Source organism: Notechis scutatus, chromosome 5, assembly GCF_049901735.1.
Source record: "Notechis scutatus isolate UNSWTSFEM ecotype Mainland chromosome 5, rNotScu1.2, whole genome shotgun sequence".
Classification (NCBI taxonomy): Eukaryota; Metazoa; Chordata; class Lepidosauria; order Squamata; family Elapidae; genus Notechis; species Notechis scutatus.
In genome coordinates this window covers 1,990,224-2,017,636 of record NC_142013.1, presented here as the reverse complement: position 1 = coordinate 2,017,636, position 27,413 = coordinate 1,990,224, and the positions used below count along the sequence as shown (strand labels likewise).

The following is a 27,413-nucleotide window of genomic DNA, read 5'->3' as shown; positions in this document are numbered from 1 at the left end:
CAGAACCGCTAGTAAAAAAAAATTGAATCCCACCGCGGACTGGGGACCCAACAACATCTAAGAAGAATGAGACGCCAGGGGACAACTTACGCCGGGCCCAAGGTGAGCATCAAACAGCTGCCAAACACCGTGCAGTTGCAGTCGCATTTTCTGGCTAAGTTCGTGGCTGCGTCGTCGTGCGTGAAGCCCAGGGAATGACCCAGCTGGTGGGCGAGGGTTTCGGCATCGAGTCGAGGGTTTTTACGTATCTATACGCCGCGAGACAAGAGTTTGGGGAGGCAAAGGCGTCGGTAAATACAGGTAGGCCTCGACTTACGACCCCAATGGAGCCCCAGATGCCTGTCGCTCAGTGGGACAGTGAGTTTTGCCCCAATTTATGACTTTTCATGCCGCGGCGGTTCAGGGAATCGCGGCGGTTGCTAAGCGGGTCACACAGTCGTTAAGCAAATCTGGCTTCCCCCCCCCTTGACGCTGCCCGTCAGAAGGTCGCCAAAGGGGAATTGCGTGACCCTGGGATGCTGCGACCGTCATATATATGAAACTCAGTGGCCAAGCGCCTGAATTTGGATCACTGGGGAGGCTGCAACGGTCGTAAGTGTGAAAAACGGTCGTAAGTCCCTTTTTTTCAGTTTCCGTTGTAACTTTGGTCACTCCATAAACGATTGTAAGTCGAGGACTGCCCGTATAATTTAATTTAAAGGCCTGGAGACAAAATATACGAAGAAGGGTTGCGGGATTTGGGTTTAGAGAAAAGAAGGACAGGTAGTCCTCGAATTACGGCCAAAGTTGAGCCCAAAATTTGTGTTGCTGAATGAAATATTTGTTAAATGGGTTTGCCCCATTTTACGAACTTTGTTGCCACTGTTGTTAAGTAAATCCCTGCAGTTGACAAGTTAGTACTGTCAGTTTACACCTACCCATCCCCGGGGGGTGAGGGGGCTGCACACGTGTGTTTAAATCACATGCGTGCCAATGACATACGTGTAAATGCTCCAATCCATTGTACACACAATCCTCAAAGTATGACCTCAGTTGTGTCCACCGTTTAGGCTGCTAAGTGAGTTTTGCCCCCTTTTTTAACGACCTTTCTGGCCACCGTTGCTAAGTGAATCATTAAAATTACTCAGTTAGTAACACGGTGGTTAAGTGAATCCGGCTTCTCCCGTTGACTTTGCTTGCCAGGAGGTGCCATGCCCCTGTTGGAGACTGACTCCGAGGGAGAGGAGGAGGAACAGCCGACAGGGAGTGGGAGTGTGGCTCCGGAGGTTGTGGAGGAGGCTGGGGAAGGACAGAGGCTGGCTGGGCAGTCAGAGGAGGACCCAGGCCCATCCCCTCTCCATCCTAGGGCACACAGGGAGGAGAGGATAAGGGAGAAACGTGAATGGCATGGTCTACGGGGGAGGAAAGGGCCTTGATCCCCTTCATGGGCTGCAGCTGTGACAACTGCATAAGAGGACAGACATGCGTATGGGCCAGTGCTGGAAACAATGCGTGAAAATATCTCTGAGTTTGGCGTCCTTCCCAGTGTGTGTTCCGATATCTGTGGACGTCTTCAAGCCCTTATCTTGCCTGGTTCCCTTAATTGCTTCAGTGTAGTTTGTGTTGTTTTTACTCTTTATAATTTATAAGCATTTTTACTTTAAACGGCATTTCCTCCTTTTCGTAACTGTTTGTGGGGGAGTTTTTTGTCTCCAGTCAAGGATATTTGGAGCTTTGAAGCCAAGTTGAAGGAATAAAAGAGGCTTCACCTGTTTTCGTGACTGTGTTTATTTTGTATCCCACCCTGGGTCATCGCAGAAGGTCGCCAAAGGGGATCAAGTGACCTGGGGACACTGCGTCCATCGTAAATATGAACCACTTGCCAAGTGTCTGAATTTTGATCCGGTGACCATGGGGATGGTTGAAATGGTTATAAGTGTGAAAAATGGCCATGAGTCACCTTTTTCAGTACCATTGTAACTTCGAGCAGTCAACTAAAATGAACTTGTCAACTTTGGAAGCCATATTGAGACCAGATGCTCTTACGCTGCCACATTTTGAGCCTGGGAAAGTGGGAGGGGAGAATTTCTTGGAGTGTATATGTAGTTAGACCTAATAACATTCTTTTTCTAAGTCAAGGTCATGTTATTTCTGCACCTGGGTGAGGGACATCTCAAGTTGGGACGGATAGGTGCAGAGGGTAGATTTGTCAGTTTTTACTTATTGCAAGGAAGCCCTGAACTTTCAGATTCGGGATTTCCCAGATGTGCCAGTTTACTACTCTAATAAAAAGGATCTTGGAGAGGATATCTGTCTCAGAGTTATTTGTTGGAGTGGAGGTTTTCTGGAACGCTGACAAAAGGAAAGAAGCAAGGAAGGAAGGAAGGAAGGAGAGGGAGTGAAGGAAGGAAGGAGAGGAAGTGAAGGAAGGAAGGAGAAGGAGGGAAGGAAGGAGAGGGAAAGAAGGAAGGAAGGAAGGAGAGGGAGGGAGGGAAGGAAGGAAGGAAGGAGAGGGAGGTAAGGAGGTAAGGAAGGAAGGTAGGGAAGGAAGGAAGGAAGGAGGGAAGGAAGGAGAGGGAGGGAGGGAAGGAAGGAGAAGGAGGGAAGGAAGGAAAGAAGGAAGGAAGGAAGGAGAGGGAGGGAGGGAAGGAAGGAAGGAAGGAGAGGGAGGGAAGGAGGGAAGGAAGGAAGGGAAGGAAGGAAGGAAGGAAGGAAGGAAGGAAGGAAGGAAAGGAAGGAAGGAAGGAAAGGAAGGAAGGAAGGAGTGAAGGAAGGAAGGAAGGTGTCAGCTTTGGAAGCCATATTGATACCAGATGCTTCCACCCTGCCATATTCTTAAGCCTGGGTAAGTGGGAGGGGGGAATGTCTTGGAGTGTATGTGGTTAGACATAATAGCATTCTTCTTCTAAGTCAAGGTCATGTTATCTCTGCACCTGGGTGAGGAGAAGTCTGAAGTTGGGACAGATGGTGATTGGGGCATGTGATGTGATGATGGGTGCAGGGGGGTGGATTTGTCATTTTTACTTATTGCAAGGAAGCCCTGAACTTTCAGTTTCGGGATTCCCCAAATGGGCCAGTTTACAATCCAAAATAAAAAAAAAACTTTTGAGAAGATTCCTGTCTTGGAGTTATCGGTTGGAGAGGAAGTTTCCTGCGACACTGACAGAACTGTTGTAAATTGAGGACTACCTGGGTTCCGGTATTTGAGAAGTTGACACAAAGAGGAGGGGGTCACCCTATTTTCCAAAGCACCAGAAGGCAATAATATACCATTCCAGACAAGGGGCTGTCCAGTCTCTTCTTAAAACCCCCCAGTGTTGGAGCATCCACAACTTCTGGTGGCAAGTAGTTCCCCTGGTTAATTGTCCTCATTGTCTGGAAGTTTCTCCTTAGTTCCAGGTTGCTTCTCTCCTTGATGAGTTTCCACCCGTTGCTTCTTCTCCTGCCTTCTTCAGGGGCTTTGGAGAATAGCTCTGTTTTGGAGCAGCCCCTCAAACACTGGAACACTGCCGTTAAGTTCACACAACCCTGGGTTCATTTGAACTGCTCTGGCACCCGCATTAACGGACTCGGGTACAAATAGGTGCAAAAGGTATCGGAGATGGAGAAACCCTCACCTGGATGACGCTCACGGAGACGTGAGAGGGATGACAAAATCGTTCTCCCCACGAAAGTCCAGGAAGATTCCCAGTCGCCCTAAAACACCACAGAAAGGAAGTTATTTTTTCCCCCCAGGGAAAATATGAAGAAAGAAGTTGGTGGTCGCGATGACTCCCCCCCGAATGTTTCCCCAGTTATCTCTCCAGAAGGTGAACCAGTTCCGGGCACATCTGGAAAGGAGCTGATCAATGGCTCCGAGCATCTGGCTGAGAGCGATTTATCTGAAGCTGTTCTGTCCTCGGCTTCCCCCAAAAAGCACTAAGCCAACTCAGCGTCCCGGCAAAACCTCTTTTCTTAAACGAATGAGAATTTATTGCATTTGTCAACTAAAAAAAAAAAATACTTCTTTCATCTTTTTAGTTGCCAGCAGAAAAGGAGTAGGGAGAAGCAGTGCATTCCTTAAATGCTTCAGATAATTGGTAGGCAGCCGAAGCTGTTGGCGCGCAAGATTATTACTGGAGAGCATGATGGATGACTCTTGGCTATGGATGTGTCCCATTGGAGAATATACATCCAGGGGGCGGGGGGGAAGACCAGAGAGTCAAGGGGGAAATGAATGATGTGTCTTAGCGTCAGCTGCACCCAGGTAACACCAACATGGCCGTTCCTAATAAATCAATTTTTTAACTCTGAGAGATGTGGCTAGAGACTTGTGATTTGAATGGGGGTGGTTTTCTCGGAGCCCTGACAGCATTCACATTCAGCCCCTTAATGGCCTGGCAAACAGTCTTGCAAAGGTATAATTATTAGCTCAGCCTCAGACCTTATCTATGTTGGAAAGCTGCCCGGTAAATATTTCTACACACAGTGCTGACAAGGAAGGCCTTAGCACAGAGTCTCTAGGACGCACAGACAGATCTTCACAATGACGGAACGAACAAACGAATGCATGGTTTCCTGCAATAGCCCCCTCCCCTTTTGCTCCTCTTTTAATCCTTATGGGAGGGGCCATTCACAGTCTCCCTGTGGCTTTACTCCCACATCGACCCTTAGTTAGTAATTGCTCTTTTCTTTTGGCAGCTCTGCACATGTGCATGCTGGGAACCGGCTCCAGCTGCTCCTCTGCCTCACTGCTGTCCGACTCTGAAGGCAGCTGATGACTGCCAGCCTGCCCTGGCTCCATCTCTGCCTCCGATGCAGAGCCCTCGTCCGAGCCTTCCTCAGCCTCCAGGACTGGCCCGGGTTCTTCCTCAACCTCCTCCCTACTGTCTGACTCTGCTGCCAGCTCCGTCAGCTGCTGGCAGGCCACAACAGAAGCCCAGCTGCAGCAGGACAACGCTGAGGCTTCAGGTGGGGAAAGCTCGATGAGGAGGAGGAACTGCCTGCTGCACCTGATCCAATAACACGTAGGGCAGGGGAAAAAAAGCAGCAGGAGCCGAGGCCAGTCAGATTAGTAGTGCATGACATGAGCCAGCAGCCAAAAAAGCGGGAGTGGAAGCCCGTCAGACTTAAAGTAGCCAAAGCCGGAGAACTCTGCACTAAACCATAGATGTCTGTGTGTGTGTGTGTACACACATGGGACAGCACAGGGGTAGGCATCAGAAAATCTATTTGTGGTGCCACCTTCCCATACATGACCGGGTTTTTTCCCCTCTACTCTTTATCTTCTTACATCAATTTTAGGAATATTGGTCTATCTCTATACAAAATGAAGAATGGGTCTCGGAGCACGAGCTGAGATTATTATTATTTTTTTTAAGTCAGGAATTGGCTGGACATTATTTTATTTTTTTTGCTATCGATTCTAGGTTTGTTTCTTTGTTTGTTGCTCTTCTTAAACATACACACTTTCCCAAACCATAGGATATTTCTATCCTGTGTGGGGAAGGACAGACAGAGTCCAGGACAGGTGTGAAGAAATGTTGGGCTATGCCCGTTGCAACAAATTCCCATTTGTTGCAGTTGTATTGTACAGGTAGTCCTAGAGTTATGACCTTAATGGAACCTGCCTGTCACTGTCATCGCTTGTGATGGTGGCATAGTAATAACAATAAAATAATATAAAACAAACATAATAAAATTAAAAGCATGTGGCCATTGTGTTTGGGTTCTGGCGATTAAATCATGACCCTCAGCCCAAGCTTTCAAAAGAATTCAAAAGATTTATTAGGAGCAACACGACGGCTTTAACCTAAATGAAGCCAACTCTGGAATATGTCATTGACAGTCACTTGTGACCCTGCTTCTCCACTCCCCTCTGGGTGTGTCATAAATCAGATTCTCCAATGAAGCACGTTGTGATGACCCAGGCTGGGATACAAGAGCAAACCAAGTCACAAAAACAGGTGAAGTCCCTTTAATTCCTTCAACTTGGCTTCAAAGGCCCAATTATCATTGACTGGAGAAAAAAAAACTCCCCCACAAACAGTTGCGAAAAGGAGGAAATGCCATCCAAACTAAAAATACCTATAAATTATAAATAGAAAAAACAACACAAAACCACACTGAAGCAATTAAGGAGACAAGGCAGGATAAGGGCTTGAAGACGTCCACAGATTTTGAAATACACACACTGGGAAGGATGCCAGAACATAGATAAGAACGGATAGACTAGAATTATTTCATGCTTTGCTTCCAGCACTGGGCCATGCGCAGTTTGTCCTTTTAACCAGTCTTCCCAGCTGCAGCCCATAAAAGGGGATCAGGGCCCTTTCTTCCCCCATTGACCATGCCATTCACGTTTCTCCCTTATCCTCTCCTCCCTGCGTGCCCTAGGATGAAGAGGGGATGGTCTTCCTCTGAATGCCCAGCCGGACTGTGCCCTTCCCCAGTTTCCTCCACAACCTCCGGAACCACACTCCCACTCCCTGTTGGCTGTTCCTCCTCTCCCTCGGAGTCAAACTCGAACAGGGGCATGACACATGTTCATGGGCTGGGGGTCATCAATCACACTCTCCAATGAAGGATTTTCCCAGGCAGAAGATCCGGTAGCCTAGCTACAACCTTTGTAAGATAAGCGTGGAATGTACTTCTGGTTTTAACTGCCATACTGCTCCTTTCAGATTTCCCCACCACATTGTTTATGGCAACTTGAAAACAGGCAGAGGAATGTTTTACGAGCTGACACATTGCTAACCCCAAAATCCCCTCCTCCCCACCAGGTAATGCTCATTCAAGCCCACCTGGTCATTTCCCCCCCCCCCCCAAGGGGAGAGAGGGAATGCTTACGTCATTAAACCCACGTGGTCAAAATGCTCGCGATGCCGAAGACTGTACCGGACGTACTTATAAAACACGTTCAAGTTGACAGACAGGTCGTAAGGATGGAGGGTGATGTAATTTTTGTCCATCCAGATCTCCATACCGACCAGATAAACGTGGAGGCCCAGCGGGAGGAAGATCTGAGGATAGGAAAAGAGAAAATTGGGGGGGAACCCGCATTATAAAGCTTTAGTAAGGCCACACCTGTCATGCTGCATCCAGATTTGGTCACCACAAATTATAAAAAAAATATTGACACTTTGGAAGAAGAGCAACTACCTGTGTTTTCCCAAAAATAAGACCCTATCTTATATATTCTATATCTATATCTATATCTATATCTATATCTATATCTATATCTATATCTATATCTATATGATAGATAGATAGATAGATAGATAGATATAGATATAGATAGATATATAATTATAGATAGATAAATAGATATAGATAGATATAGATATAATATAGATATATAGATATAGATATAGATATAGATATAGATATGGATCTTTGGTTATTCGGGTTTTCTCCCGCGTAAGATTGGAAGTATCTAGGCAACGTTTCGATGAAGTCTCATTCATCATCTTCAGGCTTGTGTCTTCGGCTCTGTGCTTCTCAGAGTAACACTCAGAGTTACTACGCGGGAGAAAACCCGAATAACCAAAGATCCACATACAAATACCCGCAAGAACCTCAGAAAACACACACACACACACACACACACACACATATATATATCCATATCCTCCAAAAAAGGCACTAGGTCTTATTTTCGGGGGATGTCCTCCACTGACTAACCTCGCATGCATTGCCCCTGGCCTCCTTTTCGTTGTCCGAGGCCTTCCGGAACTTCTTCTTCTGTGGCCGGCAAGACTTTCTTGAAGGCCTTTGCGGCCGATAAGAGACCTCAGGATCGATCCAGAGCTTTATTCTCAGCTCCAGAGGCCTTCAGGAAAGCCTGGCCAGCCTTGCCGGCTGCAGAAGAAATGGGCTGGCAAGGCAGGTGTCGTGGTATGTGAGGCCTGGTTACACCTGCCCAAAGGGAAGTAGTAGGACAGCTCCACCCCCCCCCCCGCATCCCCACCCTAGTTTAATTTTTACCCATCCATTCTGGAGTGGGGGGGGATCTTAATTAGGGCTTATTTTGGGGGTATGGCTTATATTGGCAGCACATGTAAAAATCAAGTAGGTCGTATTTTCAGGGAAACGGGGTAGGAGGATTAAAGGCCTGGGGACTAAACCATACGAAGAACGGTCGCAGGAATTGAGAGTGGCCGGTCGCTTAACAACCGCGTAACTAACTTATCAACTGCAGGAATTCCCTTAACAATGGCTAGAAAACAAGAAAAGTAATAAAATAGGGCAAAACTCACTGAACAACTGTCTCGCTGACCAAGAGAATTTTTGGGGCTCCCTTGGGGTCATAACTCGAGGACTGCCTGTACTGATAGCGATAGGCAGCTTGCGTACCATCCCGAAACATCTGGAGCATCCCTTGAACACCGTCGACATTGACAAACTCCCCACCGGTCAATTGCAAAAGGGGAACCCGGTGGTGGCTTCGATTCTAAGGGATGCCAAGCCACTACTCACTGTGTAAACGTGGAGCATCATGTGAAAAACGACCGACACCAGAGTGGTTTCGTTGCCACGATAGAGGAGAAACTAGGGAGAACGAGAAGGAAAAGAACAGCCAGCTTTATGTCGAATATTTACATGGCGTCTTCATGCTGTTCCCCGCAGGATAAACTGTGTCAAACGGTTAGTGAGAGGCGTGTGGTTAGAGCAGCTTTTAATAAAAAAAAATGAGATGATCACATCTCGGATGGGGATGAGCGGCATTGGGATAGGGTGGCTGTTTTAATCTTGTGCAATGCCGACAGCCGTTTTTCTCAGTCTTCGCAGCTTGAAAGATGGGTGGACTTCCATTCTCAGAATTCCCCCAGCCAGCCTTGGGAAGGGAAGTCCACCCATCTTCAAGTTGCCATGGTTGGGAAATTCTAGCCTACAATTTTATTTTAATCTATCCTGATAAGCGTACGTTCGTTTCAAAGTGAAAATAAAGTTATTCTTTCTTTCTTTCTTTCTTTCTTTCTTTCTTTCTTTCTTTCTTTCTTTCTTTCTTTCTTTCTTTCTTTCTTTCTTTCTTTTTCTTTCTTTCCTTTCTTTCTTTCTTTCTTTCTTTCTTTCTTTCTTTCTTTCTTTCTTTCTTTCTTTCTTTCTTTCTATCATCTATGTATCTATCTATTTCTATCCATCCATCCATCTCATCTCTCTCTCTCTCTCTCTCTCTCATCTCTATGTCATATCTATCTCATCTGTCTGTCTGTCTGTCTATCTATCTATCTATCTATCTCATATTTATCTCTCATATCTAACTATAAAAATAATTATTCTTTCTTTTTTTCTTTCTATCATCTATCTCTATCTATCTATCTATCTATCTATCTATCTATCTATCTATCTATCTATCTATCTACTCTATCCCTACTTCTCTCTCTCTCTCCCCGCCCTCTGTCTCTGTCTCTGTCTCTGTCTCTCTCTGTCTCTCTCTCTCCCCCCCTCTCTCCCTATCATTCATCTATCTATCTATCTATCTATCTATCTATCTATCTATCTATCTATCTATCTATCTATCTATCTATCTATCTACTCTATCCCTACTTCTCTCTCTCTCTCCCCGCCCTCTGTCTCTGTCTCTGTCTCTCTCTGTCTCTCTCTCTCCCCTCTCTCCCTATCATTCATCTTCTATCTATCTATCTATCTATCTATCTATCTATCTATCTATCTATCTATCTATCTATCTATCTATCTATCTATCTATCTATCTATCTCTATCACAATCTATCTATTTAAATATCTATCTATCTATCTATCTATCTATCTATCTATCTATCTATCTATCTATCTATCTATCTATCTATCTATCACCACTGCTGTGAAGTAGATGGTCATATAACTCATTTAAATAAATAAATAACATTCCCTGCACGTCTAAGATCTTGCATTTGGGTAGATTGCTTAATGGACTTAAGATCTGTCTCTGTCCAGGTCACCTTCCTGACACCACAACTGGACCCCAATTTAAAAATAAAAGATCTCGGACGGCCCACATCTTTTTATATTGCGATTATATAAAGTTAGACAAAAATAGACTCTGGAAAGAGTGAAGAGAAGAGTCACAAAGAGGATTAGGGGACTGGGGGCTAAAACATATGAAGAATACGGTTGCAGGAATTTGCATTGACATGATAGCAGCCTTCCGATATTAGAGGGGCTCCCCCAGAGAAGAGGGGGGTCAAATCATTCTCCAAGGCACCACAATGCAAGAAAAGAAGCAACGGGTGAAAACTCATCAAGGAGAGAAGCAACCTGGAACTAAGAAGGAATTTCCTGACAGTGAGAACAATTAACCAGTGGAACAGCTGGCCACCAGAAGCTGGAGGTGCTTCATTACTGGAGGTTTTCAAGAAGAGATTGGGCAAATCTCTTCTTTCTCTGAAAAGGTTCTAGGCCTAGAGTCTCCTGCTTAGGCAGGGGGTTGGACTAGTAGACCTCCAAGGTCCCGTCCAATTCTGTAGATAATAGATCATCAGAGTTGAAAGGGACCTTGTAGATCATCTAGTCCAACCCCCACCCCACCCAAGCAGGAGACCCTACACCATTTCTGACAGATGGCAGTCCAGTCTCTTCTTGAAAGTCTCAACTGATGGTGCTCCCACAACTTCTGAAGGCAACTTCTGTTCCACGGGTTGTTTGTTCTCCCTGTCAGAAAGTTTCTCCTTATTTTCAGGTTGAAAAATCTCTCCTTGATCAGTTTCCATCCATTATTCCTTGTCTGGCCTATAGAAGCTTTAGAAAACAGCTTGACCCCCTTCCTCCTCTTTGGGGCAGTCCCTCAAATATTGAAAAATGCTCTCCTGTCTCCCCTGGTCCTTCTCTTCCCTAGACTAGCCAGGTCCAGTTCCTGCAAACGTCCATCGTAGGTTTTAGCCTCCAGTCCCCTAAAATCATCCTGGTTGCTCTTCTCTGCCCTTTTTCTAGAGTCTCAAACTCTTTTTTTAATAATGTGGTGACCAAAACTGGATGCAGTACTCTAGGTGTGGTCTTACTAAGGCTTTATAGGGTGGTATTAGTACCTCCCTTGATCTCGATTGTATCCCTCTGTTAACGCAACTTAGGATTGCGTTAGCTTTTTTGGCTGCTGCTGCTGCACACGGCTTGCTCCTATTTAGCTGGTTGTCCACTAAGACTCCAAGATCCCTCTCACAGCTACTGCTATTAAGAAGCCCAGTTTCACCCAGTCTATAGTGTCCTTTGGGTTTTTCTTGCCTAAATGTAGGACTTTACTTTTCTCTACATTGAATTTCCTTTTGTTAGATATGGCCCAGTGTTTAAGTCTGTCAAGATCCATCTGGATCTTCAGTCTATCTTCTTGGGTGTTGGCTATTCCTGCCAGCTTAGTCTCACCTGCAAATTTGGTAAGTTCCCCTTCTATTCCCTCATCATGTGATTCTGTAATTTCCAGTTCTATAAATTGCAAGGATCAGTGACAAACTTACCATGCTTTTGTCAACAACAGCGTAATATTCTAGGTATCGGCTGCCCTTCTGGTTCACGTCACCTTGCTGGAATCAAGCCAGTGGAAGTTGTTTAGGCAGGACTAATGGTTGTACTGGTAAGCATTGGGGTTTCCAAAATGACCCATCAATATGGGACAGACGCCAAGGGTACCCAATGTGATCGCGTCACTGGGGGAGGAGCAGCCATTGGGACTTTTCATATCTGGATCGGATTTGGGGCGGATTTGTCGTAACTACGAATGGCCGCTAAGTGACCGGTTCATAAGTTGGAGACAACTGGCAAGCTAGAAGTGCTAAAGCAGCCGTTCTGGCTTTGCTAGCAGCAGTGGCTCTTCCGTCCCAAGGACCGGCCCATAGATTTCCACTGCTCTCCTCTCCTCTGCCTTCTATGCATCAGGCACTGGACCCAGCTGTTCCTCCTCTTCCACATCAGCCACCTCTGGACCTGAGGGCTGTTGACTCTCCATCTGAGGGCTGACGGACGGCCCAGGCTCCACCTCCATCTCTCTCTCTGCCAGCTCCATTCTCTCTTTCCCCTCGGAGCTCACAAGTTGCCCTGATGCTGACCTTGACTCCCACGCCTCCTCCTCCTCCTCCTCTGATTTGGCTGCTGGAGGGGCCGGTGGCTGACAGGCCACAACACCTTGGCAACTTGAAGAAGCTGGCTGGGAATGTCAGTTACCCCCATTTAAATCCTGAGTCTCAAGCCAAACTTCCAAAACTTCCAAAGGATTTATTGGGAGTTAAACTGTCCAGCACTGCCTGGGTGCAGCCGACTCTGAGACACATATTTCACAGTCAACCTTGACCCTGGTTTTCCCCCCACCCCTCTGGGTGTATCGTAATTCATATCCTCCAATGGGTCACATCCATAGCCCAGAGTCATCCATCGTGCTCTCCAGTTAGAATTTTGCACGGCAGAAACTTCGGTCACCTAGAAACTATCTATGAAAACATTGATGGAATGCGCTTTCAGTTTGCAAGCTGCTGCATTGCTCCCCGTTCCCTTTCTGTTGGCAACTCTGAAAGACCAGAGGAATATTTTATGAGTTGACAGGGGAATTTCGGGAGTTGAAATCCACACACCTCTTCAAGTTGTCCACGTTGAGGAACAATGCTACAAAGTGTGCATGCAACCTTGCCGTGGGCATTATTGAAGCTGGAAGGGCTCTCAGCAGTGACATTCTTAGGGTGAAAAACTTTGCATTCTACTCAACAAATCTCAGTTTTTCTCATGGGATTCGGAGGCAGAAATGCCCACTCACCTGTCTGGGGGAGAGATCTGGATCTTCCTCCGTCCTCACCATTCTCGCTTCTCTACCTGGTCCATCGGCGCCATCTTGGGAGGTTTCTAGGCAGGGTTCTCGCGCCTGTGGATCCCGTCGGTAAATCAAGTGTTGAAAGGTGGAGGAATTTTCTACTGGCTGAATTTCGTACGTTAAGGTGCCACATTGTATATGTCCCCTGAAAGGAAGATTTAAGGACAACGATTGTCAACCCCCCAATCTCGGTCGTGGCTGGTTAAAGTTGAGGAAAACGATTACCAAAGTCCGCTGCAGGTAGACAGGACGACTTGAGAACCTGGCACTCCCTCCACATAGCCACTGTAATAGCAGTTGTCCTGGAAAGATAGGGAGACAAAAACCAACCACATGTTCGGAATAAATTCAAATAGAAAGAATTGGCGGAGCCGAGAATATTTCCAAGACGAGATTCTTGCGTCTTTCCATTTGGAAGAATCAAATTTGTCCTATGCAATGGTGAGGGAAAATAGCTTCGGACTTTGGTCACATCTGACTCAGAGGTGGGATTCAGCCGGTTCAGACCGGTTCTGGAGAAGTGATAGCAGAAATTTGGAGTAGTTCGGAGAACCGGCCAATCCCACTTCTGACTGGCTCCGCCCCCATCTCTTCTCTGCCTCCCATTGAGTTCCAGCTGATTGGCTGGGTCTCCTTTTGTTACCCTGCACAGGAGAACGGAGCTGGAAAGCAGGTCAGTGGAATGGGGAGGGATGGGGGATTTTGCAGTATCCTTCCTCTGCCATGCCCACCAAGCCACGCCCACAGAACACCACACCCATCAAGCCACACCCACAGCTGATCAGCTGGGTCTCCTTTGGTTGCCCTGCACAGGAGAACAGAGCTGGAAAGCAGGTTAGTGGGGTGGGGAGGGAAGGGGATTTTGCAGTATCCTTCCTCTGCCATGCCCACCAAGCCATGCCCACAGAATGCCACGCCCACGGAATGCCACACCCACCAAGCCACACCCACATCTGTTTGGCTGGGTCTCCTTTGGTTGCCCTGCACAGGAGAACGGAGCTGGAAAGCAGGTCAGTGGGGTGGGGAGGGAAGGGGGATTTTGCAGTAACCTTCCCCTGCCACGCCCACCAAGCCACGTCCACCAAGCTACTCCATGCCATGCCCACCAAGCAACCAAGCCACACCCACAGAACACCACACCCATCAAGCCACACCCACAGCTGATCGGCTGGGTCTCCTTTGGTTGCCCTGCGCAGGAGAACAGAGCTGGAAAGCAGGTTAGTGGGGTGGGGAGGGAAGGGGGATTTTGCAGTAACCTTCCCCTGCCACGCCCACCATGCCACCAAGCCACACCCACAAAACACCACACCCACCAAGCCACACCCACAGCTGATCGGCTGGGTCTCCTTTGGTTGCCCTGCACAGGAGAACGGAGCTGGAAAGCAGGTTAGTGGGGTGGGGAGGGAAGGGGGATTTTGCAGTATATCCTTCCCCTGCCACGCCCACCAAGCCACGCCCACCAAGCCAAGCCACACCCACAGAACCGGTAGTAAAAAAAATTTGAATCCCGTCACTGATCTGACTTATATAACCCACAAAAATCTGACTTGGGTTTGGCTAATCTAAAGAAAAGAAGGACCGGGGTGACATGATAGCAGCCTTCCGATATTTGAGGGGCTGCCACCAAGAAGAGGGGGTGGTTCAAGCTCTTCTCCAAAGCGCTGAAGGCAGGACAAGAAGCATTGGATGGAGACTCATCAAGGAGAGAAGCAACTAAGGAGAAAGTTCCTGCGTTGTGGTTCGCCAGCAGCCTGTGCAGACAGCAGCAGAATCGGAGAGTGGCGAGGAACATGGGCCAGTCCGGGAGTGTGAAGGGGACTCAGATGAGTGTCCTGCATCCGGCATAGAGATGGGGCCCGGACTATCTGGGAGTTATGTGCTGATTCCGGAGCCTCTGGAGTCTGGCAGCAGCGAGGCAGAGGACCCAGGGGACCCTGTTCCCAGTGTGTGTGTGTGCACAGCTGCTAGAAGGCAACAGCAGCTGAGACAAAAATGGAGACTCGGGAGTAAGGCTGGGAGGTAATTGCCCCTCCATAAGGGATAAAAGTCAGGCCAAGATGATGAAACCTTTGCAGGAAGCAAAGTCGTTCACCCTGTTCGGATTAAATCTTGAAGCTCTGTGTACTTCGGTTGGTTTTATTTTTTTTTCTAGTTCATTGGATACTTCTGTTATTGGCAGCACTTCACAGGACAGAAAGGTGGGTGCTTATCTTGAGGGACTGTTTGAGATTCATTACCAGCTGGGAATAAAAACAATTCCCAGCGTTGCAATGTAACAAGACTTGTTTTTAAAATAAGCGTGTGCATAATTACGGTCTAGGAAGCCTTGGTCAGAACATCCTGGCAGAGAGAACAATTAACCAGTGGAACAGCTTGCCACCAGAAACTGTGGGTGCTCCATCCCTGGAGGTTTTTAAGAAGAGACTGGAGAGCCACTTGTCTGAAATGGTATAGGCTCTCCTGCTTGAGCAAGGGGCTGGACTAGAAGACCTCCAAGGTCCCTTCCAGCTGTATTCTGGTTCTAGATTCTAGACTTGGACTTTGGAGATTAAAAAGACAAGAGTTGCTTTTGGGCTATGAGAAATACGATGGAATGATATGTTAATACCTGGTGTGTGTGTGTGTGTGTGTGTGTGTGTGTGTGTGTGTTCAGGATTCTGGTTGTGAAAGTCAAGGAAAAGAAAACTAATGTTTTGATTGGAGCACAGAAATGTGCCAGAAGACTTACAACAGTTTGCTTAGTGACCATTCAAAGTTACAACGCCATCGAAAACAGTGACTCATTTTCACACTTATGACCGTTTAATGCAACATCCTCATGGTCACGTCATCAAAATTCAGAAGTTTGGTAATTTACCCATATTTATGACGGTGGCTGTGCCCCTGGGATCACGTGATCCCTTTACTTCTGAAAAGTAAAGTCAACGGGGAAAGCCAAATTCACTTAAGAACCGTGTGACTAATTTTATCAGCTGCAGGATGCGCTTAACGAACATAGCAAGAAAAGTCGTAAAAAAGGGGAAGTTCACTGAATGAATTTCCCAGTAAGCAACATAAATTTGGGGCTCTATTGTGGTTGTAAATTGAGAACTGCTTGCACTAGACTTATGGACCATAAAAGACACCAATAGAATTATTATGTATTATGTATTTACCTGGATATATGGATATTCTGCAACCAGCTCTCCCTTCCCATTGTAGGTATAAATCGGCATATTTTCCATGGCAAAGAATCTGAAGATGTTAAAAAAAGGAATTGAGCAGGGGATGGGTCCCTTTCTATGCAGCATATTACTATTCTGACCCAGGCTTCATCAATCGTAATTCATCACAAACTTGTTTTAAAAGCAAAACCTATTTTATTGCAATGCTGGGAATTATTTTCATTCCCAGCCAGAACTAATGTTGAACAGTTCCCAAAGATAAGCACACACCTTTCAGCTCTGTGGAATGCAGCCAGAAACAGAAGTGTCCAATTAACTATAAAAGAAACCAACCGAAGTACAAGAAAAAACCAACCAAAGTACACAGAGCTTCAAGGAGGACTCGGAACCGATTGAACTACTTTGCTTCCTGCAAAGGTTTCGTCATCTTGGCCTGACTCTTATCCCTTATGGGAGGGGCAATCACCTCCCAGTCTTACTCCTGAGTCGCCCTTTTTGTCTCAGCTGCTCTCGCCTTCTAGCAGCTCTGTGCACACGTGCACTAGGAACAGGCTCCCCTGGGTCCTCTTCCTCGCTGCTGCTAGACTCCAGAGGTAGCACCCCACTCCCAGATGGTCCTGGCCCCATCTCTGCATCAGACGCAAGACCCTCGTTCGAGTCCTCCCCAGACTCCCGGACTGGTCCCCTTTTTCCCCCACTGTCCGATTCCACTGCCATCTGTACCGGCTGCCGGCAAACCACAACAATTACTTAGCAAAGCAAACTAAGATGCAAGGAATATTGCTTTGGATGAGGGATGATTAAAAAAAATAATCCAAAACATTTAAAGGGAAACAAAGAGTAATCGCAGATGTGCAAAGTCTATTATACAAATATTTTAAGTAGCAATTACCAGTTGGAAAATGAAAAGATCTGGCTATCTCCACAGATATTTGTCATCTGGAAGTTGATTGATTGGTTGCATCACTTACTGTGAATTGGGGATGATTGGTTTTTTTTTAGGGTTTTATTATTTTTCTGGTAACTGTTCTATGCTGCCTGGTGTCAGCGAATGAGACAGGCAGCCATCTTTTAAATAAATAAAAGTAAATAAAATAAATTGCAAATGTGGTTGAAGAACATGCTGGCGGTGTAGAATGTTCTTCTAAGAGCTTCTGGGTTTTCATACTCTGGGCTTCCTCGTGAGAGGATCTGTCTGGTAACAAAAGTTGTAATGGATAGAAACTAACCAAGAAGAGAAGCAAGTTGGAATTAAGGAGGAATTTCCTGACAGTGAGGACAATTAACCAGTGGAACTGCTTGCCTCCAGAAGTTGGTGGATGCTCCAACACTGGAGGTTCTCAAGAAGAGAGTGGACAATCCTTTGTCTGAAATGGTAGAGCATCTCCTGCCAGAACAAGGGGGTTGGAATCAGGGGTGGGATCCGACAGGGTTAACTACCGGTTTGATGATTTACGAGGTTGGGTGATTTAACAAATAAATGCTCTGTCTTACATATTGGCAAAAAAAATCAGAAAATAAAATACAAGCTGAATAGTCAAGATCTTGTTGATGACCCAAGCTCTGTAAAGGACCTTGGAATACTCACCTCTAATGATCTAAGTGCTAGAGCCCACTGCAACTACATAGCCAAAAAGGCATTAAGAGTTGTTAACCTAATCCTCACGTTGCTTTTTCTCTGGTAATATCACACTACTAACCAGAGCATACAAAACATTTGCTAGACCAATACTCGAATACAGTTCATCAGTCTGGAACCCTCATTACGTATCTGATATTAGCACAATTGAGAAAGTCCAGAAATGTTTCACAAGAAGAGTTCTCCACTCCTCTACTCGTTGTAGAATACCTTATGCCACCAGACTTGAAATTCTAGAACTAGAAAACCTTGAATTACGCCTGTCTTCGGTCTGATTTAAGCATGGTATATAAAATCATACATTGCAATGTCCTACCTGTCAATGAATACTTCAGCTTCAACCATAACAACACAAGAGCACACAATAGATACAAACTCAATGTTAACCGCACCAAACTTGATTGCAGGAAATATGACTTCAGCAATAGAGTGGTCAATGTCTGGAATACTCTACCCGACTCTGTAGTTTCCTCCCCAAACCCCAAAACTTTAACCTTAGACTGTCTACTATTGACCTCACCCTTTTCCTAAGAGGTCTGTAGGGGCGTGCATAAGCGCACCAACGTGCCTACCGTCCCTGTCCTATTGTTTCTCTTATTCTTCTTTTATTTTTCTTATATGTACCCATTTCATGTATTCACAACTATGTATACACTTATACTTATTATCTTGTAAACAATTGGCAAATCAAATAAATAAATAAAATAAATAAATAAAATTTATGATGTGCTTCCCTGCACGCTGCGTGGGCGCGCCTGTAAATCGTCATCAGCATGCTGCGTGCAGAGAAGCAGCCTTTGAAAAAGGACTTTTTTTAAACTGCAACTGCGCCTCTCATGGCAGCTGAAGTTGAACAATCAGGAAATAAAGGTCAGGTAAGAGCCTGGGCGGGCAGGCGGGCCAAAACAGCAGCAGACACAGAACCGGTTCTATGTCTGCTGCTCTTCAGAGCTACCGGTTCTACAGAGGTGGACAGAACCAATAGAAACCCACCCCTGGTTGGAATAGAAGACCTATTCTAGGTATTGTCTTCATTACATTTACATTTTCCACTCATGATTATTGGTGAGATTCTTTTTAAATGTTTGTTTTTATGTTTTTATGTCATAAACCAGTGATCCCCAACCTTTTTTATGCCGCGGCCCGGTACCGGCATCAGCTGGGCGCCGCGGCCCGGTACCGGCATTAACTGGGCGCCGCCATCTTTTTGACGAAAAAGTGCTTCCGGTGACTCACCGGAAGCACTTTCGTCAAAGATGGCGGCGCCACGTCCGTGAGCTTTTTCGGGTAGAAATGGCTTTCTACCTGGAAAAGCTCACCGAAGGCTGGGCTATCTTTTTGATGAAAAGTGCTTCCGGTGAGCTTTCTACCCGGAAAAGCTCACTGGAAGCGCTGGCGCCGCCATCTTTTTGATGAAAATGCTTCCGGTGAGCTTTCTACCGGAAAAGCTCACCGGAAGCATTTTATCAAAAAGATGGCGGCGCCCAGCAACCAGCGGCCCGGTAAGACCGGCGGTTGGGGACCCCTGTCATAAACCACTGGGAGTTGCTTTTGTTATATCTGGGAGGAGATCAACACAATCATTCAGTCAATCCACAAGGTCCATTAAAAGGAAGCGGCCACTTACTGTTGCTTTAGATGCACAATTCTGTATTGTCCCTCCATTTTAATCACGTAACTCAAGTGCGCCTGAAGTTAGATGGAGAAAATGCAGAACGGTTCATTAATGTTATAATTTGCATACTTGAAATACTGCCTTTTGATTGGTCCATCAATACGGCCTTTTGATTGGTCCGTCTTATACATTTGAATACTTGTAATACTGTCTTTTGATTGGTCCATCTGACGGCGGGAAATTCAAGGAGCCATCATTGGCCGCGAGCAGCAGCCGCTATAAAAGAGGCTGCCGCAGCTCCGCGGTTGTTCAGTTTTTGAAGAGACTAAATAAAGAGCTGAAGTCACACTGGTCTCGAGTCGATCTTTCCCGCGACTTAACAATTAATATTTTGATCCTCCAGTTCTTCTTTTTCGTGCCACTGCGAATAACGATTCAGGTGGATTCACATATACCTCAGTGGTGGTATTCCGGCGGTTCACACTGGGTCGGGCGAACTGGTAGCAAGGATTTGGCGTGGGTTGCTGAACTGGTAGTAAGTTCTGGCTGGCCAGGCCCCCAACCTGGTCGCTGGCTCGCTCACCCCACCTGCCTGATGCTGGCCCCTTAAGGTGTTTCTTTTTCCCCCTCCCCTTCCGACAATCAGCTGTTTATAGGATCCGCTGTGCCGGGATTCCGCCTTTTTTGCCTTCCTGAGCCCCAGGGGAGGCTTCTGAGAGTAAAAACGCCCCTGTAGAGGCTCCAGAAGGCCCCAAAAACGGGCGGGGGGGTGGTGGTGGCTGCAAAAAAAGCCATGCCCTCCCAGGCACCTGGCCATGCCCACCTAACCATGTCCACCAAGCCATGCCCACAGAACAGGTAGTAAATTTTCTTTGAATCCCACCACTGATATACATGTATACATACAGTGTACAGTAGAATACAAGTTATAACTAAACAAGGGGAGCAAGTTCTCCAGAACTTACACGCACACGCACACACACACACACACACACACACATTCTAAAGTTGTACAGCATTGGCCACCCACTCACCTTGGGACAAGATAGGGAGCAAACTAACTAACTGACTGACTGACTGAACAACCGACTGACCGACCGACTGACTGACTGAATAAATAAATAAATAAATGAATGAATGAATGTAACCCATGGAATTTTAGACTAAAGAAATTTCCATGTTAAACGTTTGCACGGTCTCCAGAGTGACATTTTGGGCTCTAGCACAGTATTGGTTTTTATCCTTTTTATTATTTCCAACTTTTATTGGTTCTTCAGTATCAAGCAGGGTCTCCTGCTTGAGCAGGGGGTTGGACTAGAAGACCTCCAGGGTCCCTTCCAACTCTGTTATTCTATTCTATTCTATTCTATTCTATTCTATTTTACTCTACTCTACTCTACTCTACTCTACTCTACTCTACTCTACTCTACTCTACTCTACTCTACTCTACTCTATTCTATTCCTGATTCTATTCTATTCTATTCCATTCCATTCCATTCCATTCCATTCCATTTCATTCCATATTCTATTCTATTCTATTCTATTCTATTCTATTCTATTCTATTCTATTCTATTCTATTCTATTCTATTCTATTCTATTCTATTCTATCTCTCCTATTCTATTCCATATTTCTATTCTATTCTATTCCTATTCTTCTATTCTATTCTATATTCTATTCTATTTTAATCTATTCTATTCTTTCCTTATTCCATTCCATTCTTTATTCTATTCTATTCTATTCTATTCTGTTTTCTATTCTATTCTATTCTATTCTATTCTATTCTATTCTATTCTATTCTATTCTATTCTATTCTATTCTATTCTATTCTGTTCCATTCTATTCTATTCTATTCTATTCTATTCTATTCTATTCTCTCTCCTATTCTATTCCATATTTCTATTCTATTCTATTCCCTATTCTTCTATTCTATTCTATATTCTATTCTATTTTAATCTATTCTATTCTTTCCTTATTCCATTCTCTATTCTATTCTATTCTATTCTATTCTATTCTATTCTATTCTATTCTATTCTATTCTATTCCATTCCATTCCATTCCATTCCCTTCCTTCCATTCCATTCCATTCCATTCCATTCCATTCCATTCCATTCCATTCCATTCTATTCTATTCTATTCTATTCTATTCTATTCTATTCCATTCCATTCCATTCCATTCCATTCCATTCCCTTCCCTTCCATTCCATTCCATTCCATTCCATTCTATTCTATTCTATTCTATTCTATTCTATTCTATTCTATTCTATTCTATTCTATTCTATTCTATTCCATTCCATTCCATTCCATTCCATTCCATTTCATTCTATTCCATTCCATTCCATTCTCTTCTCTCCTATTCTATTCTATTCTATTCTATTCTATTCTATTCTATTCTATTCTATTCTATTCTATTCTATTCTATTCTTATTCTATTCCTAATTCTTATTTCTATTCTATTCTATTCTATTCTATTCTATTCTATTCCATTCCATTCCACTCCACCCCACCCCACCCCACCCCATCCCATCCCATCCCATCCCATCCCATCCCATCCCATCCCATCCCATCCCATCCCATCCCATCCTATCCTATCCTATCCTATCCTATCCTATCCTATCCTATATAAAATAAAACAAAACAAAATCTTAATGAAGACCTACACACGAATTTTCACTTAGATGTGCTCCAAAAGTTCTCAACCACCCATTTTACTACATGTTTTGGATTTTTAGAAGTGGGACCATAGTCTGAAGAAACCAAATCCTGTCTATCCATCTTTTGACAGAAACGAAAGAGGATTGTGCTTTGCATCTTAGAGCAAAACACAAACCATGGCTTATAAATCTTGGCAATAGCTAAGGTCTTCCAAGAGCAATTAGAACAAAGAATGGCCTGCGAAGCTGGTTATCTTTGCAAACCTTCAGGGTGATTCATTTCTTGTTTTGGCTGAACATTGTGGCTTGACAACCAAGGATAACGGTTTATGTACAATTCAGGGCAGAGAGGGGCGGTAAAGGATTTGAATCAAAATGAAACATACTTTGCTGTTGTAAAGAGAACTCGTTTCCAGCTGCAGGGGCTCTATGACTTCTGAGTAAAGATATGTTAAAGATGTGTGGACGAAATCTAGAAAGAAATTTAGAGTAAAGAGAATTAATATTTGCAGGATTTGCAATTGTGCATGGTTTTGATGGGGCTCTGAGGAGCAACTTACTGCTTGAGGCATTGATGGGGTAAGAAAACCTTATCCCCATCCCATCCATTCCTTAGTTCCGGTTTCAGTATAGTTTTTAAAACCTTAACCTGTGTAGTTCTAATGTTTGAATTAATTTTCTACTTAACAGAAGCCTTGTAGAATAACAGAGTTGGAAGGGACCTTGGAGGTCTTCTAGTCCAACCCCCTCCTCGAATGGGAGACCTTACTCCATTCCGGACAAATGGTTGTACGGTCTCTACTTGAAAACCTCCCCTGATAGAACACCCAGAACTTCTTTGAGGTGGCCATTTCTGACCACCGCTCCTACCGCCTTCGGGAAAGGGAGTTTGACCAGCTGAGGAGGAGAGATGCGGCTCTCCTCGACCATGCTGGCGATCTCCCCCCTCTTCACCACCTCTGTGGGGTGGCTTAGGCCTGAAGCCAGCTGGCTCGGGGCGCTCCAGCGGCGAGCCCAGGCAGAAACCGCGCACGTTCGCGGATTCCTGCCTGCCGCCGAAGCCCTGCAAACCGGAAGCCAACCAGAACACCCAGAACTTCTGAGGGGAAGCTGTACCACCCATGATCTGTTATCATATTATCTGTTATCGTTCCAGTCATTATCACTGACAAGGATTCTCACTGTTGGAAATTCCTCCTTAATTCCAGGTTGCTTCTCCCCTTGGTTGGTTTCCATCCGTTGTTTCTTGTCCTGCCTTCAGGGGGCTTTGGAGAATACTTTGACCCCTCCTCTTCTTTGGGGCAGCCCCTCAAACATTGGAAGACTCCTATCACGTCCTTCCTAACGAGGCGCTAACTCATCTTAGAAGCTACACCTATTCTACGAACTTTTCAAGCAGGGGTGGGTTTCTACCGGTTCTGTCCACCTCTGTAGAACCGGTCGCTCTGAAGAACAGCAGACATAGAACCGGTTCTATGTCTGCTGACGTTTTTGCCTACCTGCCTGCCCGGGCTCTTACCTGACCTTTATTTCCTGCGTTTTCAACTTTAGCTGCCGTGCGAGGCACAGCTGCAGTTAAAAAAGCAGGAAAAAAGGGCTTTTCAAAGGCTGCTTCTAGGCACGCAGTGCTGCTCAGCTGTCCAGGCACCAGGCTGATGACGATTTACAGGCACGCAGCAGTGTGCAGGGAAGCACATCGTAAACCCCAAACCTCATCAATCACCGAACCGATAGTTAACCCTTGTCGGATCCCACCCCTGCTTTCAAAGACTTATTCAACATAGAATCACAGGGTTGGAAAGATCTTAGAGCAGGGTCCCCAACCACCGGTCCGTGGACCGGTCCCGGTCCGTGGAACAAGTCCTACAGGGTCGTTGGAAAGCTGGGCGCCGCCATCTTCGTTTTTGATGAAAAAGTGCTTCCAGTGAGCTTTCCGGGTAGAAAGCTCACCGGGAAGCACTTTTCATCAAAACAAGATGGCGGCGCCAGGTGATGTGAAATCGGCCCGGTCGCGCCATAAAAAGGTTGGGGATACCGGGCGCCGGCGTAAAAGGCCGGGATCACTGTCTTAGAGGTCATCTAGTCCAACCCCCTGCTCAGGCAGGAGGCCCCATACCATTCCAGACAAATGGCTGTCCAGTCTCTCCTTAAAATCCCTCAGTGTTGGAGCACCCCCAACGTCTGGTGGCAAGTAGTTCCACTGGTTAATTGTCCTCACTGTTAGGGAATTCCTCCTTTAATTCCAGGTTGCTTCTCTCTTTGATTCATTTCCATCCATTGTTTCTTGTCCTGCCTTCTTTGGTGCTTTGGAGAATAGCTTGGCCCCCCTCTTCTTTGAGCCAGCCCCTCAAATATTGGAAGACTGCTGTGGTGTCAGTGTCACCCCAGCCCTTCTGAGGATTTACCGTTAGATGATATCAAGCATGGACAATTTAAAAATGTGATTATTAAAGAATGCATCCAAAGAATTGTAGAATAGATTAGAAGACAGCTATCCAGATACCCCTCATCCTGCTTTAAATTACACCAGAAATGCCCATTGTCTGTTTTATAGGTAGCCCTCGACTTACAATCCTTTTTTTTTAGTGACCAAAGCTACAACGGCACTGAGAAAAGTGACTTAGGACCGTTTTTCACACTTAATGACCGTTGCGGCATCCTCATGATTACATGATTAAAAGCCGGACGCTTGGCAATGGACTCGCATTTAGGATGGTCCCGGGGTCACATGATCACCTTTGACGACCTTCTGACAAGCCAAGTCCACGGGGAAGCTGGATCCACTTAACAACTGAGTAATTTCAATGATTCACTTAACAACGGTGGCCAGAAAGGTCGTAAAAAGGGGGCAAAACTCACTGAACAGCCTAAACAGTGGATGCCATCGGGGTTGTGAGGACTACACGTACAATGGATTGGAGCATTTACACACATCATTGGCACGCGTCTGATTTACACACACATGTGCAGCCTCCCCCCCCCGGGAGAGTGTAAACTGGTATGGGAGGGGGTTCTTTGCACCCACCAGGACTGAGGAAGAGGAGGAGCAGCACCAGGACCTCGAAACGTGGAGCCCCCATTCTCCACCTGGAAAAGGGGTGCTCCCCCTCCGCCATTTGGCTGAGGCCCCTCCCTCCTCCCGGTTCCAACTGTCACCTGTCCTGAAGCCCCACCCCCTCAGCAGCCCAGGCACGAAGCCCCGCCTCCTCAGATTCCAAGCTTCAACGGCCACTCAGGACCAAACCTCTCCCCTTCTGGATCCGCCCTGCCGCTCTCCCATTGGCTACTTAACTCGGCTGCCTCTCAATGGAGGCCCCGCCTTTCTTTATGTTTTTGAGAAGCAGTCTCTGTCCCCCACGGCCCGCCTCCTTCATGCTCCACCCCTTCAGCTGCCACTCAAGTCCAAGCCCCACCTCTTCCCAGACTTCCAATGAAATCCGCATGTATCTCCCAGTAGACAGGAAAGCAGGCAGAGCTGCAGAGCCTTCTGGGTAATTTTAGTTCACAGGTCCTGCCCTTCCTACCTTCTCAGGGTTGTTGTGAGGACAAAATTAGGAAAAATAGCCAGGGAGATGCCTTGAGCTCTGAAAGAGAAGAACAGATATAAGAGCTAATAATAGCTCTTATAATATCTATCTATCTATCTATCTATCTATCTATCTATCTATCTATCTATCTATCTATCTATCTATCTATCTATATCTATCTCTATATCATCTATCTATATAACTCATCTATCTCTGTCTATCTATCTATCTATCTATCTATCTATCTATCTATCTATCTATCTATCTATCTATCTCTATATCATCTATCTATCTATCTATCTGTCTCTATATCATCTATCTATCTATCTATCTATCTGTCTCTATATCATCTATCTATATAACTCATCTATCTCTGTCTGTCTGTCTATCTATCTATCTATCTATCTATCTATCTATCTATCTCTATATCATCTATCTATATAACTCATCTATCTCTATCTATCTATCTATCTATCTATCTATCTATCTATCTATCTATCTATCTCATATTTATCAATCTCTATCTATCTATCTATCTATCTATCTATCTATCTATCTATCTATCTATCTATCTATCTGTCTATCTATCTATCTATATCATCTATCTGTATAACTCATCTATCTCTGTCTGTCTGTCTGTCTGTCTGTCTGTCTGTCTGTCTGTCTCTCTCTCTCTCTCTCTCTCCATCTATCCATCCATCCATCCATCTATTTCTATCTCTATCCCTCTATCCCTATCCCTCTATCCTTCTATCCCTCCCTCCATCTATCTATCTACTCTCTCTATATATACTCTCTCTTTCTCCTCTCTGTCTCTCTCTCTCTGTCTCTCTCATCTATCAATATAAATATGTTATAATAATAGGATAATTGGCATGGTGGGCATTATTATTATTTAAAACTCTGGCCATTAAAATGCATAGTGCAATTTCAAAAGCATGCTAAGGAAGGTTGTATTTTTCAGAGAAATCAGCCAATGCTTTGATTCTTTGATACAGTTTTGCTGAAATTATATTTTCTATTTCTATTGCACGTTGTGCAGAGTCAGTTCAGAATTAGGCAGTGCCTAAACTGAATAAACTACCTTAATAATAATTTAGCCCTAATTCCTAGGCATGGTTTGCGGATAAAACTGGAGAAGGGTTTTACTTACTTGCTTATTCTATTTGCACAAAGGCAAAATTTATTTGCTTACTTAATCAATTTGCATATTGCCCAAATTACTTGCTCGCTTATACCATTTGCATATTGTCGATTTATTTGCATACTTGTTTTATTTGCATATTTCCAAATTTACTTGCTCACTTATTTCATTTGCATATTGCCAGATCAATTGATCAGAGAAAGCCAGAACATAAATTTCACCAACATTAAATAAACTCAGGGAGTCATTAACTAGAGCAGCACACAAGTAATATACTACTAATAAATAAAAACTGAAAAAAAATGACAAAGAGCAAAATAGTTAATAGTATCTCTGGAAAAAAGGTCAAAGGGCATTCTGAATCTTTGCTGATTGGCAGAAAACACACAGTCAGAAAATAAATAAATAAGCATTCTAATAAAATTAATTAAAATCTCCACAGCAGGAATGTTTAAAATCAAAATTGTAAACAGAATAGTAATAATAGATAACTCAACCAAAATACCAGTTGTGTAATAGTACTAGTGCAGTATAGTAATGTAATAATATTATAATACTAAGACAATTGATAATAATATGGAAAGAAGGTAACAACTTAGAAAACTTTAACCTAAGACTGTCTACTATTGACCTCACCCCTTTCCTAAGAGGTCTGGGGGGGGTGCATAAGCGCACCAACGTGTCTACCGTCCCTGTCCTATTGTTTCTTTTGTTTTTCTTATATGTATCCATTTCATGTATTCATAACTATGTATATACTTATACCTATTATTGTGTAAACAATTGACAAAAACAAACAAACAAATAATTAAAAGTAGTAGTAATAATAATGATGATATGGGAAAAAATAGATAACACACACAAATTGCAGGGCAACAATAGAACACCGTGCTGTAATTAAACTGATTTTAAAAGCAACAATTTAT

At 44.8% G+C, this 27,413-nt stretch overlaps 1 protein-coding gene across 1 annotated transcript; it reads right to left on the bottom strand.

Annotated features, from left to right (window-relative positions):
• Positions 1-86: 86 nt before the first annotated feature.
• LOC148130332 (disintegrin and metalloproteinase domain-containing protein 9-like) lies at positions 87-24,896 on the bottom strand. Its single transcript, XM_087967515.1, has 11 exons — positions 24,842-24,896; positions 22,203-22,288; positions 19,176-19,237; positions 15,901-15,979; positions 12,971-13,047; positions 12,692-12,890; positions 11,406-11,471; positions 8,437-8,508; positions 6,808-6,980; positions 3,597-3,675; positions 87-248 (listed from the first exon to the last, which is right to left on the bottom strand). Exons 1-11 carry the CDS (start codon positions 24,894-24,896, stop codon positions 87-89), a joined length of 1,110 nt encoding a protein of 369 aa, XP_087823641.1.
• Between the last annotated feature and the right edge of the window lie 2,517 nt (positions 24,897-27,413).

Bases quoted from the DNA above. Each gene is read 5' to 3' on its own strand.
- LOC148130332 (XM_087967515.1), bottom strand. From the start codon at position 24,896: ATGGGGGCTCCACGTTTCGAGGTCCTGGTGCTGCTCCTCCTCTTCCTC. The intron at 11,472-12,691 runs GTGAGTGGGCAT...GCTTGATTCCAG, and splicing joins CAGATCTCTCCCCCAGACAG to CAAGGTGACGTGAACCAGAA. The intron at 249-3,596 runs GTGAGGGTTTCT...CGCGGCGTATAG, and splicing joins TCTCCGTGAGCGTCATCCAG to ATACGTAAAAACCCTCGACT.